Source organism: Dreissena polymorpha, chromosome 9, assembly GCF_020536995.1.
Source record: "Dreissena polymorpha isolate Duluth1 chromosome 9, UMN_Dpol_1.0, whole genome shotgun sequence".
NCBI classification, from domain to species: domain Eukaryota; kingdom Metazoa; phylum Mollusca; class Bivalvia; order Myida; family Dreissenidae; genus Dreissena; species Dreissena polymorpha.
Genome location: NC_068363.1, coordinates 67497562 through 67516187, shown reverse-complemented (window position 1 = coordinate 67516187; position 18626 = coordinate 67497562). Strand labels below are relative to the sequence as shown.

The window sequence follows — 18626 nt, the reverse complement described above, 5'->3', positions numbered from 1 at the left end:
AACCAACAGACCAACCAACAGACCAACAGACAGGGCAAAAACAATATGTCCCCCACTACTATAGTGGGGGACATAAAAATCCAATCTAGGCAGGAAGTGTAATCACTGACGAGCCAAAGCAGACTGCAAACCTTCAGGGGTTGGATTTTTTAATCATCACAGGCCGAAAATACCCTACCTCTTTACTGGGTTAATATAAACTTTTCACTGTTAAATAGGTCTTCTGAAGAATATTTCATTAAGCAGTTTTGACATTTAAAAAGATAAATCATCTGAAACAAGGACAAAAAATGCTTCTGCACAAGGAGTGGTATTGACTTGCACCTATCACAGCTACATCAACCTCTCACCTTTATATCACAGTTACATCAACGTCTCATCTTTATATCACATTTACATCAACCTCTCACCTTTATATCATTTTTACATCAACGGCTCATCTTTATATCACATTTACATCAACCTCTCACCTTTATATCATTTTTACATCAACAGCTCATCTTTATATCACATTTACATCAACTTCTCGTTTTTTTATCACAGTTACATCAACGTCTCATCTTTATATCACATTTACATCAACGTCACACCTTTATATCACATTTACATCAACCTCTAACCTCTATATCGTTACTTGGACTCCAACCTGACCTCGTCAACATCTCCATGCATATACTGCCTCCTATAGTCACATGGCCTGATTGCCAAGGAAACAGTAAAAGTTGAAAACGTACGATACATAAATCAGCCTTGCTCTGTGAGAAGGGGGTTTAATGCAAGAGCTAAAGTGTCATCCCAGATTAGCCTGTGCAGTCTGCACATGATAATCAGGAACAACACTTTCTACTTTTATTGTATTTTGTGTTAAAAGAAAGCTTCTTCTTTGTAAAACTCCAGCTTAATCGAGAGTATTGTCCCTGATAAGCCTGTGTTGACAGCACAAGCTAATTTGGAATGACACTTTATGCAAATGCATTAAAACCCTGTTTTCTCAGAATAGGCTAAACTATAGACAACAAAGCATAGATGAAACGGTACATACAAAAAGGTACCAATAAAATTCTTGTTCATAAACACTTTTAAATAATAGACAAATCTGCTTAATTTGCAACATTTTTCATCAAAATTTTATATCAAGAAAACAGATTAAGTAAATGATTCACAAAAGAAAATTGATTAAGACCTACAAAGTCCTACGAAAGCAATCTCAACGTTTTATAATTCAAAATAATTAAAAATATGCAACAGAACAATTATTTATTCATTACTGAGGCCACAACAAATTGATGATGTGTTCTACAGATTTAAGCCAACCAAAAATTGAGCGAGCGAGCGAAATAAAAATAAATTTACTTTTATTCCATTTTTTTTTAAATCGCAGGCGAGCGAAAAGCGAAAAATAAAACAAAAACAAATATTGTTGATATTAATTGATACTATATTTTAACAAAGCACATATATTGGTATAATTTGAGTACAAAATAGACTAGTATACATTCTAGTAAAATGACTATAGGACTATTATATATATTTATAACAATAGCAGTACATCAATAATGTTTTAATCAAATCAATTTAAACAAGCAAATTTGTTGAATTGATATCCCCTTCCAATATAATTCTGGACACAAACGTTTTCTGGAGGGATGGACAACGCCAACATTCAACATCCTCTTATCAATATATATACTCATACCAAGTTTCAATAAAATCTGTCAAAGCACATCCAAGATATGGCTCCGGACACACAAAAAGCATTTTTCAAGATACAAAAGGCCATAACTCCGTTATTATTCAATGGTGTACAATGCCATTTGGCGTGAATCATCCTCTTATCTAAATATATATAATCATAGCAAGTTTCAATGAAATCCACCAAAGCTCTTTCAAGATATGGCTTCCGGCATAAAAATGAATTATTTCAAGATACAAAGGGCCATTACTCCGTCATTAACAGATGGTGTACAATGCCATTAGGCGTGCATCATCCTCTTATCCATATATATACTCATACCAAGTTTCAATGAAATCCGCTAAAGCACTTTCAAGATATGGCTCCGGACAAAAAAAAGAATTATTTCAGGATACAAAGGGCCATAACTCCGTTATTAGCAGATGGTGTACAATGCCATTTGGCGTGCATCATCCTCTTATCCATATATATACTCATACCACGTTTCAATGAAATCCGCCAAAGCATTTCCAAGATATGGCTCTGGACACAAAAGTGACAGTGGGAAGGACGGAGACAGACGGACAACGCCAAAAACAATCTCTCCGCCTATGGCAGGGGATAAAAAAACAACATACTTTTCCAAGAAACATGCAATCACGAATTATTATAATCAGCTTAAATCTTAAGGCAAAACAAATAAAATCTATAGAAATAGCATTAAAACTGGTCAAAACTAAACACTTATATTTTTAAAATTAAAGCATTTGCTGTTTTATCCAATCCATGATTTTTCATTTTCAACCACAACATGTCAACACTAATACATCAATAGTCATCATATGAACATTATTTTGCTTTGGTGTCATTTTCACACCAACAACAAAGTAGGAATGGTTGAATGCCTGAATGAGCTCATTTGACTTTTTGCTTTTTTACAAACTTCTTCGCGCCCCAAGTTTTTGCCTCTTTTCCAGAAAGTCGACAAGACACACAAATTGGTCTGACTATGGAGTATTTTAAATACAAATTTGCAACATATGCATTGTTGTCATAAAAAAAAACTGTCAGGAGTTCCACAGTGGATGCATCCCGATGCAGATGCTGCTGCGAGGAACAAAGCACAGAAATCATCAGTAATTCGATGATTGATTGCAACTGGCGGAAAAATTACGTTTCCATTAACATCTTTCGCGGACACAACGAGGCAGACGGACGCCGCCATTCTTTTACCATAAACCAATCAATATCGGAAAAGGTTATAACAGTCTATATCGTAAAATACGTAGGCTAAATTAAACTAAATCATTGAAAGAATATGTGCTGAGCACAATTTGTTGCTGCAGGCGCAAAATAAAAATAAAAATCTTTTTATTTCGTTTTACGATTTTTATGTGCGGAAAATCCATCGAACATTTAATCAATTTGTTGTGGCCTGATAAACAATTAAAAATGAATACTTAAATAAGCTTCAAACCTGTTAGAAATTTAAATCGTGGCCTGATAACTCGAACAAATGGTGGTGCCATGGGATAATCTCCAGGGAACTGCATTTCCAAGTAAACTACAGGCTGGAAAACATACAGTCAAAAATGTATTTATGTAGAAACAAAGTAGAAGCTATTAAGATTACAAAACAATTTTGGAGGCACTGAAACACATCTGAGCTGCGTTCTGGTAAAACCTGGCTTAATGCATGTGTGTAAAGTGTCATCCTAGATTAGCCTGTGCAGTCGGCACATTTTATTTATGACAATATTTCACATGAACATGACGAAGAGCACATATACGGATACCAATTCAATCACAAATAGTTCTTGTTCCTTGACAGAACAGACCAATGACCAAAGTTGTCATGGCTGAGGTACAAGCCCTATGTTTGATGTATTTCACTGGACATTATCTTGATAAGAGGCAAACACTCAAGATACCCTGATTAAATGATTATAAAAGTTGTGTTATTATGTAAATAGAAATCTGTATAGATTGACATCTGTCTAAACTAAACAGTGTTGGTTCCAAACCAATTGTTTGCTTTTCAGGTGTGTTAGGTTTTTCCAAGGTTTTTGTTCTAAAAATGCCAGAGTCCTTACAAAATGTATAAATACACAAAAAAAAAGAAAACATTTTGTTTCTATTTAGATATATATTTTTGTCTTATTATAATTAGTTTATATTATACATTTATACATATTTGACATTTATGTCTTATTTTAATCAATTAAACAATAATCAATAAAAAAAATATTCATGTATTAGGAGAACAGCTTAGTTTATTATTACATGTATTAAACTTGAAGTGTTCGTGTATAAACAGTTGAAATACTGTAAATTATTATTTTCCAGCCAACTAGCACATTATTGTGTAGCTGTTAATTATCAGGGGAAGAAGAGGAGGAGAGGAGGAATATTCTGTAGACTGATTTTGGAGAACAAGATGTGTGTGGCCAAAACAATCTAGTACAGTAATATTTAGTATAAAAATCTGTCAAATAAGCTGCTTTGTTAACTATAATGCAATAATACCCAGAAATCAAGCAAACAATTATATGATATTATGTTCTTCAATCCATGATTTTTTTATTCAGATACATAGTTATCTTTGAATTATTACTATGATCATGATGTGCACAAGAACAGTTTTGAAGCCCTCGTCAGTTTTGCATCAGTTGTTCAGAAGTCATAAGCATTTTACAGAAGTTTTAATACTTTTCTGACTGAAATTTTAGAAGATCTTTGACAAAAATTGAGAGTAAATTACAGCCAAACTTTAATTAACCCTTTCCGCTCAGATATGCATTTTGACAAGTTTCTAGTCATATTAACCCATCTACGCCTAGCGTCTAGAAAGAAGGCCTTGGCAAACAGCAAAGACCCAGATGAGACGCCATATGATGCGGCATCTCATCTGGGTCTGCGCTGTTTGCTTAAAGCAATTTCTGTAAGAAATATTCTAAATATAGAAATAAATATACTTAACATCCCGAACTTTGGAAATAAATTGATCCAATTTAGAAGGATGGGAATGTCCACTAGGCATTAATGGGTTAATTAAATGACCTTCCTCTCTTAATTCAAGTTTTAAAAGTTTCATTTGCAACTCTAAGATACTGATGAGCAGCAAACAGCATAAAATCTGAACAGCCTGCAAGTTACTAGCAGAATGTTTTGGTTTAATGCTGGTTGAATGTAGCCATTTTCACCTATCTTCTGAGTGGGACTGGGTTTAACTTAATTATTAACACACCTCTCTGCTATGTTTTGTCGCCCACGCTTGAAGATCCTTGCCCAGTCCAGAGTCTGTTGGGAAACCCGTCAGCTTCACATCCTGTCCATCAGATATACAAAATGCATTCATAAACATGTGAAGATTTGCATATTAACCATTTACTACTCAGACATGCACTTCAACACATTGGTGATCCCTTACAAAATCAAATTTAAAATCTATTTCTTACTAGATTCAAGGCTTCATTCCTCACCCTAGCGTACTGATGAGCAGCAAACAGCATAAAACCAGAACAGACAGAGAATTACTCGGAGGCTGTTCAGGTTTTCTGCTAGTCGCATAAAGCAATTTTCACTTTGCCTCTGAGCAAAAAAGGGTTGACATGTTAAGATTAGGGTATTATTCTACATTGTTGAAAAACATTTTTGAATTTCGGTACACACAATATCCATGGAAATTTGTGATTGTACCCTTTGCATGCTGGGAAATTTGTCGTCTGCTAAAATGTTGTCTGCTGAATTTCTAAAATTAGCATTTTCTTTGATTTTTTTCAAAGAATATTATCAGAATAGCAAACAGTTTGGATCCTGATGAGACGCCACGTTCTGTGGCGTCTCATCTGGATCCGAACTGTTTGCAAAGGCCTTCAAAATTCGGTTCCCGCACTGAAAGGGTTAACCCTTTACCACTTAGATACGTATTTTGACGCATTTGAAGTCCTTTAGAAAATCAAATTAAATGTAAGTCCTTTCTTAATATATTCAAGTTTTAAAGGCTTCATTTCCAACCCTAAGATACTGATGAGAAGCAAAGAGCATAAAACCTGAACAGACTGCCAGTAAGTTACTCTCAGGCTGTTCTGGTTTTATGCTGTTTGCACATGGCCATTTTAAATTTGCCTCTGAGTGGGAATGGGTTAAACATTCATGAAGCAATGCATTTTTTTTTTCGATTTTATTTAATTCATTGTTGACATGTTTCATGACATGCTGCACAGTGCAGAGAAATGTGTGATGAGATCAACAACAACAACCATGCTAAAAATAAACATTTTCTGAAACTATGATAACTTGGCATGTCACTTACCCAAATAAAGAGATTGTTGCCCCGAGGATCACCTTCTAATCCAAATTTGTGAGCTTCTTTTTTCATGTTCTTTAAATCTGCAACAATACGAGAGACAAAATGCCAGAACCGAATGTGCTTACAGATAAGACTAGTTTATCCATGTAACATCCCTTTCTTTTTTCTATAGTCATCTTAAAGTAACTTTTTCTATGGCAAAATAAATACCTAAAGCAAGTGTGAACTAACTTCAGAATGACTGAAAAACAAAGCAAAACACCAATCTCTGTAAAAGTTAAAAAACATATATATACCCAGTATATACAGAAACAAAATGTATGTATGCTTTTATTAGACATTTGTAATAGTTAAGTTTATTAATCTACTTCTCCCTTTTTTTATTAAGGTCTATAATGACTTTCAATCGTAAAGGCAGTTTTGGAGTTATTTATAAATGCAATTTATTGAGGGATTTGACTGTTTGTTTTAAAATGTTAAAACAAGTCATAAACAAGAAATAACAATTTGGTGGTGAAAACTGTCTCTTTATATCATTAGAGGAATATAATTTGCATGATGGTATATCGATTGATTACACAATAAACAATACTCTAAATTTGAGAAACAAGGATTTTTTATCAAAATATTAGAATATGGACACTGTTAAAATAGGAATTCAAAGATGTATCTATTAATCAAAATGATCATTTGTTGATTTTTATTTTCAAACTGGTCTGGCGAAAATGGTGGTGTATGCAAAGACAAGGCTTAAGTCTCTTTTACTTTTGTTTGCAGTCACAGATCAAGCATTGTGGATAACTAACTGCATTGTTGAAAAGAAAGTATAGCTTAAATTTTCACACTTTACAGTAAATTGTCCAATTATTCTCTCAGGACATAGTGTAATTGAAATCAGCACTAAATGCAATTAACAACATGATAACTATAACATTTTTTAACATCAATAAAACATAATTATTCTTTTAAATGGGACAGTGACACAAAAGATTTGTTTACATAAGTGTTCAAATATCCTAGAAAAGAAATAACAAGAGATGTGTTTGTCATAAACACAATGCCCCATATTGCACCGCTTTGAAATAAATTTTTAATATATCATTTGGCAGGTTTAGAAATTATCTCCCTTTTAAAGCTTATTAATTCCCTTGGATTGTATTTTTTTACTTTTGACCTTGAAGGATGACCTTGACCTTTCACCACTCAAAATGTGCAACTTTATGAGATACACATGCACGCCAAATATCAAGTTGCTATCTTCAATATTGCAAAAATTAAGGCCAATATTAAAGTTATCGGACGGACACACAGATAGACTGACAACATAGACGGACAAGACAGACAAACGGACTGACAGTTCAACTGCTATATGCCACCCTACAGGGGGCATAAAAAGTTCATGTTCCTATGATATATTGATGATTCAATAAGGGACTAGACCTCTAATGAACTTCATGTAATATCGCCTTACTTCATACAATCCAGTTACCAAAATGGTCTCCAAGTATGAGTGTTAAAATCAATATAAGACATTCTCCTGATAATTGCGCCTAGAGGTAAAGCATACCCTTTTGCATTCAAAAGTCCCAAGTCTGATTCCAGAAAAAAATAAAAATATCAAAGATTTTTTGTGTGCTAATATACACTTGGAGACTTTTTTTATGCAACACCTTTCAAACTTGAATATCTCAGTAATTAGTTAAGATTTTGATTAAACAAGAGCTGTGTTTGTGAAACACAATGTCCCCTACTGCGCCGCTTTGAAGCCATATATTTTACCTTTGACCTTGAAGGATGACCTTGACCTTTCACTACTCAAAATGTTCAGCTCCATGAGATACACATGCATGCCAAATATCCAGTTGCTATCTTCAATATTGCAAAATATGACCTTTGACCTTGAAGGATGACCTTGACCTTTCACCACTCAAAATGTGCAGTTCCATGAGACATGCATGCATACCAAATATGGAGTTGCTATCTTTAATATTGCAAAATTTGACCTTGACCTTGAAGGATGACCTTGACCTTTCACCACTCAATTTGTGCAGCTCCATGAGATACATATGCATGCCAAATATCAAGTTGCTATCTTAAATATTGCAAATATTTTACCTTTGACCTTGATGGATGACCTTTCACCACTCAAAATGTGCAGATCCATGTGATACGCATGCATGCCATATATCAAGTTGATATCTTCAATATTGCAAATTTGACCTTTGACCTTGAAGGATGACCTTGACCTTTTACCACTCAAAATGTGCAGCTCCATGAGATACGCATGCATGCAAAATATAGAGTTGCTATCTTCAATATTGCAAAATGTGACCTTTGACCTTGACCTTGAAGGATGACCTTGACCTTTCACCACTCAAAATGTGCAGCTCCATGAGATATGCATGAATGACAAATATCAAGTTGCTATCTTCAATATTGCAAAATTTGACCTTTAACCTTGACAGATGATCTTGACCTTTCACCACTCAAAATGTGCAGCTCCATGAGGTTACACATGCATGCCAAATATTAAGTTACTATCTTCAATATTGCAAAATTTAACCTTGACCTTTCACCTTGAAGGATGACCTTGACCTTAACCTTTCATCACTCAAAATGTGCAGTTCAATCAGATACACATGCATGTCAAATATCAAGTTGCTATCTCAATATTGCAAAAGTTATGGGCAATGTTAAAGTTTTCGGACTGGGGGACGGACGGACAGACAAACAAATGGACTGACTGACGAACAGACAGACAGACAGTTAAAAAACTATATGCCACCCTTCAAGGGCATAAAAAAGTTATGGCGAAAGTTAAAGTTTTCGGACGGACGGACAGACACCATATATTTGACATTTGACCTTGATGGATGACCTTGACCTTCACCTTTCACCACTCAAAATGTGCAGCTCCATGAGATGCACATGTATGCCAAATATCAAGTTGCTATGTTCAATATTGAAAAAGTTATGGCCATTAAAGTTTTCAGACTCACGGACAGACTGACATATGACTGACTGACTGACTGACGGACAGTTCAACTGCTATATAAAATAATATGACATGTGTATATTATAAATTATAACGAGCAGTTGACAAGAAAAGTTAAATTTTGATGGCATGAAACATGTGCAGGGCCCTCACACTACTTTGGGGGAAGGGGTCCGCAGCCCTTAGGAGGGGGAATTTTCGCGGCGTTTCCCTTTTTGGGGGATTTTTTTACTTACTCTCTCATTATTACATTTGTACATGTTTGCACTATATTCATTGCATTTTTCATAATTTAGTATGTTTGAAAAGATTAAATTGAAATAGAATTGAGATATAATAATCATGAGACACATCTTTCTATTAAAAAAGGGGGAATTTTTCCCCCCAAAAGGGGAAAAAAGTATACCTTTCAGGTGGGGGACTGCCGCAGAAATGCGGCGGCAGATTTGATAGATTGAGGGCCCTGATGTGCAAGAAACAATAACGATGTGTAATAAATGTAGTAGCAATTTTCAGCTGCAGTCAAAACAACAAAGCATGAGCACGTGAAAAAGCCAATAGATCTTTATCTCTGATAAGTGTTAAAACAACACTAAGCTGGCGAGTGCTGCCATAAGAAGGCATAAAAGGATTAGTGATTGTCTATATAGGCAAAACAGACATTTCATTGTAATTTTTATAACCAACTTTAGGCATTTATCAAAGAGAATTTCTTACGAGATATTGGTGTTGTTTTCTTTGAATGATAAAGTCATACCTTCCTTTCAGTTTATTACAGAGAATCCGCTGTTTTTACTTGTTCAGATGTGACATCAATGAAATGTGACAACCTTTATTTAAAAATATCTCCCAATGAATTTCATACCAACTGTCAGATTTACTGAATGAACCAGATGCACGAGTAAAAAACAATACTATCTTTCATAAAGATTTAGTCAAAAAATAGGTATGAAATTAAATCAATTTATAATATATTATTCTGATTTATTCAATAGAGGTTATTTATGTTATTAATCTTAGTTATCAGCAATGAGCCTTTGTTTTACACTGTGTGCAGACGACTGGGTGGGGTAACCACCTAGCAATACTACCAATTGATTCGAGAACAGCAGTAACCTGTGGACAATGGTCACTTTGGCCATTTCCCTTGACTTTGAAACCACACAATTTCCATTGACTTTAAAACCAGTGTTCTCAGTTTTGACTGTAGATTATTGTGTACTAAATATGTATCAAAATTGACTGTTTTACACTACAATAACAATAACAATTGATAATGCTCATGGGCCATTTTGACCTTATGAATTGCGTGCGTGCATGTAATATACGATTGAATAAAGTTCTTCATGTTAGTTAACTCGTACCTTTAACAAGACGTTTACAGGCAACAGGACTAGCTCCAGATCCAAAGAATGTTTCCTCTATATCTTCGTCAGACTCACTGAACAGAATAACACAACATAAGTAAAACAAGAGCATCGCCTTGCGGGTGCCGACCGCTCATCTATCCTTTTCTTTTTAAAGGTGAAGGGACCTATCTCAATTTCAATCACAAAGGAAGGTGGGGTGGAGTGGAGTGGGTGTATAGTGTGGGGGTGTGGTCATTTATTACATTATCTTCCAAAAATGCAAACAAAAAATAAAAAAATAAACATATTAAAAAAAAATGTTTGGGGGGGAGGGAAGAGGGTTGGGGCGGGGTATAGTGTGAGGGTGTGGTGGTCATTTATTATATGATCTTTAAAAAAAAAAAAAAAAAAAAAAAAAAATTTTTTGGGGGGGGATTCAGGAGGGGGAGGGGCGTGGGGGATGGTTTGGGTGGAGTCTATTGTGGTATGTCAGGTAAGTGTTGTTTTGTCAAAGTATTAATCAAATCTAATCATAAATAAAGAAGTTATGGCAATTTTATCAAAATTTAATAATTTGACCTCGAGAGTCAAGGTCATTCAAAGGTCAAGGTTAAATTCAACTTGCCAGGTACAGTAACCTCATGATAGCATGAAAGTATTTGAAGTTTGAAAGCAATAGCCTTGATACTTTAGAAGTAAAGTGGATCGAAACACAAAATTTAACCATATATTCAAAGTTACTAAGTAAAAAAAGGGCCATAATTTCGTAAAAATGACAACCAGAGTTATGCAACTTGTCCTTTTACTGTTCCCTTATGATAGTTTGCGAGTGTTCCAAGTATGAAAGCAATATCTATGATACTTTAGGGGTAAAGTGTACCAAAACACAAAACTTAACCAAATTTTCAATTTTCTAAGTATAAAGGGCCCATAATTCCGTCCAAATGCCAGTCAGAGTTACATAACTTTGCCTGCACAGTCCCCTTATGATAGTTAATAAGTGTTGCAAGTATGAAAGCAATAGCTTTGATACTGTAGGAATAAAGTGGACCTAAACACAAAACTAAACCAAATTTTCAATTTTCTAAGTTTAAAAAGGGCACATAATTCTGTCAAAATGCCAGTCAGAGTTACATAACTTTGCCTGCACAGTCCCCTCATGATAGTTAGTAAGTGTTGCAAGTATGAAAGCAATAGCTTTGATACTTAAGGAATAAAATGGACCTAAACACAAAACTTTCAATTTTCTAAGTATAAAAATGGCACATATTACTGTCAAAATGCATGCCAGAGTTATCTAACTTTGCCTGCCCAGTCCCCTCATGATAGTAAGTAAGTGTACCAAGTTTGAATGCAATAGCATAGATACTTTCTGAGAAAAGTGGACCTAAACGCAAAACTTAAACTGACGCCGACGCCAATGCCGACACCAAGGTGATAACAATAGCTCATCATTTTTTTTCAAAAAATAGATGAGCTAAAAAATCACATTCAAGAAGTGATGCTAAAGAAAATATATATTTATAATTGGACTTTGTTAAATACCATATACACTGTAATAAAAAATTGTACTAAAACAAGTATGTAAGAAAAAATCACATACAAAAAGTAATTATCAGTAAAATGCCTATATAATTGAAATGCAAGTTAAATTAATTATATGTATGAGACTAAGATCATCTACATGTATTGTCAAGGCACCAAATACGATCATCCTTATTGACATATATTGCCAGGTTAGATATCTAAATAGACTTCATTAAGAGCAGATACCTCAAGCCAAAAGGCTAAATACTCCTACATTATACTACAAGACCATAAGAAGCATGGACTTAAAAGGCATCTGAAGGCTGATATATTTTGATCAATTAAATGATTATACTTGTAGTTCATACTTTGTTCTCAAATAATGTACGGCCAGAAGTTCAGATGAGACGGGATTCAAGCAGGAGTGGAGAAAACAAGAATTTTGTAACAAGCATCTTAACTTATGGGTTAGGTTACTCAACATCAAGCAATGACCTTCCTGCATTATTGCTGTTCAAACACAGCCTTTAACAGTATGTTAATCCTAATATGTAACACAGCCTTTTACAGTATGTTAATCCTTTTATGTAACACAGCCTTTAACAGTATTTTAATCCTAATATGCAACACAGCCTTTAACAGTATTTTTATCCTAATATGTATTAAACACAGCCTTTAACAGTATGTTAATTCTAATATGTAACACAGCCTTTACAGTATGTTAATCCTAATATGTAACACAGCCTTTTACAGTATGTTAATCCTAATATGTAACACAGCCTTTTACAGTATGTTAATCCTAATATGTAACACAGTCTTTTACAGTATGTTAATCCTAATATGTAACACAGCCTTTAACAGTATTTAATCCTAATATGTAACACAGGCTTTTACAGTATGTTAATCCTAATATGTAACACAGCCTTTTACAGTATGTTAATCCTAATACGTAACACAGCCTTTAACAGTATTTTAATCCTAATATGTAACACAGGCTTTTACAGTATGTTAATTCTAATATGTAACACAGCCTTTTACAGTATGTTAATTCTAATATGTAACACAGCCTTTAACAGTATGTTAATCCTAATATGTAACACAGCCTTTAACAGTATGTTAATCCTAATATGTAACACAGCCTTTAACAGTATTTTAATCCTAATATGTAACACAGGCTTTTACAGTATGTTAATCCTTACATGTCTCTCCATTCTCTGGTCTTATAAATCAGTTTGAAGATTGCGAATATAAGAGCAGATTGATACTTTCATCATATTATGAGAATACTATTGGCTGTTAAAGTGAACTGTTCATGATTCTATCAGTGCATTTGGTACAATAGAGAAAATCAACTTGGATAATATCAAGTTTCTAAATGGTGATAATAAGATTTAGGACTCACAACACACCACTTGAGTCTGAGAGTTCATGCTTTTTATTTATTTTGATATGCTTATATTTATCATTAGTCGGTAAATTGTACACACAACAAATTACATTGAATTAAAGCATCACTTTCATTAATTAAAATATGCAAGTATTACACTGCAGGGCATAAATGCGGATCACCTAGAGGAAATTTTATAGTTCTACCTATGCTTCATTTCAGCTACTGCTCTTTCAGTTTCTTCCATGAAGTTTTCCTCTGTGTTGTAATACATGAGATCTTCTTCACCCTCCACGTCATAATCCTCCTCTTCATCCTCATCCTCGTCCTCATCTTCTTCCAAGAACAACTGAATAAAGGCCATATAGCACCATATAAAAGGTGTAGAGCACATTCAATAGACTATTTTTGGTTTACACATCACAAGTCAAATAGCAATAATATTTATGAACCTGATATCAATAACTTATAACACAAGAGAGCCATCATGGCCCTTAAGCCTGTACCACTTATATACATATTTTCACGCATGTGTAGTGCCTTAGAAAATAATGTTTAATTCAAGACCTTTCGTACTGTATTAAAATTTAAAGGCTTCATTTCCAACCCTTAGATACTGGTGAGCTACAAACAGCATAAAACCTGAACAGACTGCAAGTTACTTGCAAGCTGTTCTGATTTTATGCTGTTTGCACTTTGCCATTTTAACTTTGCTTCTCAGTGGGATAGGGTTAAGCAGTCACCTGGGATCATGAACAACAATTGTTGAAGACTTGACCAGGTGATCTAGTTTTTGACCACACTTGACCCAGATTAAAATTGGCCTACCCTAAAGAGTGGCAACAAGTATTTTAAGATTTTACCTGGTGACCTAGTTTGAAGACGTGTCTGACTCAGATTCAAACCTGGCCTATACATGTTGTATATTGTCCAGAAAACATTCTGGCCAAGTTTTATCAAGCTTGAGTCATAAATGTTGCCCTAATAGTGGATAGATTTAAAACAAAGACTTACCTGGTGACCTAGAGTACTTCATTCTCAGGTGAGCTAAAAAATTTCAAATCACAAAAAAATTCTTACTGTGTCTATTGAAGTAAATTTTTTGTTTCAATGCTTTCCTAATTAATCTTCTTTGTTTAAAATAAGCGTAAAATACCTAGCTAGGTGCATGCAAGTTTCCTTCTGAGAAACATTTAGGATAATCCTCAATCAGAACGTCGAGCAGAAACATTTTTTAGGGGAAACAGTGACCTTGACCTTGCTCCAACTTGCCATTAATAGTACCCAAGCTATGACTGCATGTAAAATACCTGCAGAAGTTTCTTATAAAAATTTCATCATAAAGATACAAGTTTTTAAGTAGAAACCATTTTTTTTTTAAACAGTGACCTTAACCTAACTAGCCCTAAATTAAATACCAAGCTAGGTCAGCATGCAAGCTAGCTACCGGGTATATGCAAAGTGCATGGCGTTCTAAAATAGCATTATCACTATCATTCATTTTACAGTCACTCTGAACATACCTTTTCACAAACTTCTGTTACTTTTTGTAATATGTCTTCAACACTTGTAGCTTTTGTTGAATCACAATAATCAATGATTTCTTGCACATCATCTTTAAAGCCAGCGCTGTCACTCCAGAAACTCTGCAAAACAATGCAACTCAAACTGATATATGTAGGGGAGATCCGGGGAAAATATGCTCACCCTTTCATGGAGTCCCCATGACAACACATTATGCCTAGCTCAGTAGTATAATCCATATGCTGATGGTGTACAAAAGGAATTCCCCCTCTCGTTCTGTGAAAGCTGTGCATAATGCAAGTGCGTAAAGTGTCTACCCAGATTAGCCTGTGCAGTGCAGTACGCACAGGCTAATCAGGGACAACACTTTCCGCTTAAACTTGATTTTCGGTAAAAAGGGATCCTTTTAAACGAAAAATACCATTAAAGCGGTAAGTATTGTCTGACTGCACAGGCTAATCTGGGACGACACTTTAAGCACATGCATTTTGCCCAATTTTCACAGAACAAGACACATATGTAGGTTGATTTGTTTCTTGCTCACTTTGCATGCATGAAGCTCATATTACTGTTTAGATAGAATATCTCAGTTGCAAATTGATAACAAACATGAACATGTTAAGCTTAACTTCCTGTTAATAAAAAACACATAAAAGCCACATGATAGGCTAGAAATCTACAATTTTAGGAAAAGGATGAAGTTTGCTAAAGTAAACAAATTTCCAAAACCCATTTTAATGCTTTGAGTAAAGTAAAAAGTAAAGAAAACATTGATAAGTTGTCTTTTACATAATGACAAACTTATTAAAAGCAGTGTTTGAATAATGCTCTTTATCTAAGTACACATGTATCTAGTTTGTTATGCCCGACAAACCACTAAAACAGGTTTGTTCGAAGAACGCGCGTATAAATATAAATATGTAAAGATTATTTGTGTAAATGTTAAGTGTAATTTAGTGTATAGGGTATTCCAATATCATTAGAAATTTGGGTTGAAGTTCATGTTTCAAATGAAATTCTAAATCTATCACCAGTATCATCATCATCCTCATCATCATCAATCACAAACAATTTCAACATCACATTATCATAGTATCTATTTAATAGTTGTAATCATCTTCTGGAAGAAGCAACTTTGCCATGTCTTAAAAGGTTGCGTTTCAGCCAAAACTTACAAACTAATATAATGCAATCCATATGGTAGCCATATTGTTCTACATATCAGAACCATTATCGAAATCATTTGAGATATCATTATCATTAACAAACATTCTGAGCATGTTTCATGAAGATTCTTAATGGTAAAAATTTAACTTAAAATTCCAGAGAGATAAATAGGTTTAATTAGTTGTATAAGGAAAACGCCCCCGCCTCTTAGTGGCCGTGCTTTTCAACAGCATGAAACAATTTTTTACCTTGGCCCATATATCATTAGCACAATGTAAAAATGTGCCTTCTAGAGTTTTTACAAGGTTTCACTGTAAAGAAAACTGCCCCACCCCTGTTGGCCATGTTTTTCAACGGACTGGAACCATTTTCTATCTTTGCCAAGATATCCTTTGAACAAATGTTCTGGCTTAGTTTGATGCAAACTTGACTAAAAACGTGACTTTGAGAGTGTTAATAAGATTTTCATTTAATTGTACCTAATGTAGTACTTTTTACCTTTCATGAAGATTTGATTAAAAATGTAAATTCTAGGGTGTTAAACAGTTTTCACTATAGCTGTATACAAACAAGAGCACCGTATAACGGGTGCCACGCTAGGCTATGGGTGCAGTTTTGAATAAATGAAAGCTTGTCATAAATTTTTTTTTTAGAGGTCACAGTGAACTTGACCTTTGACCCCTAAAATGGGTTTGGCGTGTAGAACTCATCAAGGTGCATCTACATATGAAGTTTCAAAGTTGTAGGTGGAAGCACTTTGATTTTAGAGCCAATGTTAAGGTTTTAGCATGACACGGACGGCGGACAGAGGACGTCAGACGGCGGACGACGAGCTGGCTATGACAATACTTCAGGTTTTCTCCGAAAACGCTGAGCTAAATATTGCTCAATCCTGGCAGCTATCTTTTTTAAACAGACCTGATTCATTTTTAACTCTACTTTCTTAAATCATTCAAAGAAATTTTCTGACCAAGTTTGTTACCTTTCTACCGTTTGTTTTTTTACCTAACGTGGCCCAGTTTAGAACTCAGCCAAGATTTCATTTGGAAAAATGTTCTGTCCAAGTTTCATGAAGACTGTGGCCAATAGAGTGTAAAGAAAATTAATTTTGATGATGCACAACGCACACAGATGGTGATGAAAAAGGCTTCCCATGAGCACATTGTGCAAAGTTGAGCTAAAATCACAAAATTCGATCTAATCTGTTGGGATTCTTCAATATTAAATACGAAAAAAAAAAAAGATGTTTAATACCACCCCCTCTAAACAAAGTCTTGTTCAAGTTGCGTATCTGGCAGCGCATCATTTTAGCTCAATTAAACACAAAATGCTCATGGTGAGAAGTTGTAACATAGGTGGCATTCTGTTGTCATCGTTGTACAGGAACTCTTCATGAATTGGTTTGAAATGACATGTCCTCCTAAATCAATTGACAGGTTTTCATGACGTAGGCAAGGAACTTTAAATTCAATACCAAGCGCAGGTTGGATACCCAGCTTTGAATTATCTTGATTGGTCATTGTCAGCTCAGGTACTACTTAAAAGTACCCTGGGTACGGAAAATATACAAAAATGTACCACCCGGGAATTTTATCTCTAAATTTGTTGCTGTCTGCTATTTTTTTAAATTAATTATGTTCATATTTATGTCTATTGTGGCCTATATGGTACTCAAACTAAAAAATCAGTTCTTTTTTGTCATTCAGAAGCGCATTTTACGACATCAGATTTTGGGCTGGAATAAAACTTTAAGAGTATTTTCCGTACTTGGGGTACATTGTAATTTGTAGTATTCTTAAGAGTACCCGGCGTACTTTTAAGTAATACCCAAGCTGACAATGAACAGTCGAGCGGGAAATGGGTGTTCTAACTTGAGCGAATATGGAGCTAAAGACTTAATCACTTATACCCACATATGATAAGTGACTAGGTCACTCAAGATAATAATCTGCTTTTAATCATTTTGAGGCAAATGGCGTTGGTCTATGATAAATATTGTCTCTACAATACAAGTTTCAGAGAATACACATATTAAATCCAACACTAGTGTGCAATGCTTCATTAGATACTTTACTGCTGTGTCATGTTCTACCTTACCCAAGAGCCTGCTACCACCCAATCGTCAGCACTTAAACTCGGACAATGCACAGTGAACTGCATAACATCACTCTCAGTCTCATCATCTGCCCTTAACACTTGAAATATAAGTGCATTATCCTGTCGCTCTTTGAATTTTATTTGAAAACCAGTGTCATTAGCTTTTAAATCTAGCCACATCCTGGCCTTCTTTTCCAATTCTTCCATATTGGGTAGCCGGATGTTTTGACTTCAAGTTTCGGTTTGCTCGCTCTTGTTCGTAGCTGGTTGAGGTTACAGTACACTTAATAACCGTTTCATGAACTCTTCAAAAAAGTACTATAGTTGACAGGAAGGCATGTTTTACACTTTTATCTATTATTCGGGTGTTTTCTTTCTGAGATTATGGTAGGGCATGAATAGGTGTTCACTACTGAATCCCTGAAATATGATAAACTTGAAGACTATGGTAAACCATCGCACTGAAAAAGGTTACATTCCACTAAGAAACGGCCGAAAAAAAAGTTGCAAAAACAGTCAATTTTGATTTGAATCAAGTTCTTTCTTGCTTTGTACATGACATATCTTTTTTATTGCATAAATCGATTCCGCTTAGA

General features: G+C 34.6%; 2 protein-coding genes across 6 annotated transcripts in view; both read right to left on the bottom strand.

Moving 5' to 3' along the window:
• Nucleotides 1–18506, bottom strand: part of LOC127845683 (ubiquitin-conjugating enzyme E2 Q2-like) — an 82749-nt gene extending 64243 nt beyond the window's left edge. For 2 of the 4 annotated variants that reach the window (XR_008033321.1, XM_052376764.1), the window contains exons 1-8: nt 18031–18496; nt 14766–14888; nt 13449–13591; nt 10344–10420; nt 5988–6064; nt 4920–5000; nt 3150–3243; nt 621–697 (exon numbers count right to left, since the gene is read on the bottom strand). Coding sequence is in view for 3 of the 4 variants with exons in the window: in XM_052376764.1 (XP_052232724.1) it covers nt 621–697; nt 3150–3243; nt 4920–5000; nt 5988–6064; nt 10344–10420; nt 13449–13591; nt 14766–14888; nt 18031–18237 (879 nt within the window). In the remaining variant the exon portion in view is untranslated. Of the gene's footprint in view, nt 1–620; nt 698–3149; nt 3244–4919; nt 5001–5987; nt 6065–10343; nt 10421–13448; nt 13592–14765; nt 14889–18030 lie in introns of all 4 variants that reach the window. The other 2 variants (XM_052376765.1, XM_052376767.1) reach the window with 2 other exon arrangements.
• Nucleotides 1–18626, bottom strand: part of LOC127845676 (WW domain-containing oxidoreductase-like) — a 323591-nt gene that overhangs the window by 131697 nt on the left and 173268 nt on the right. The gene's annotated exons all lie outside the window — the stretch shown is intronic.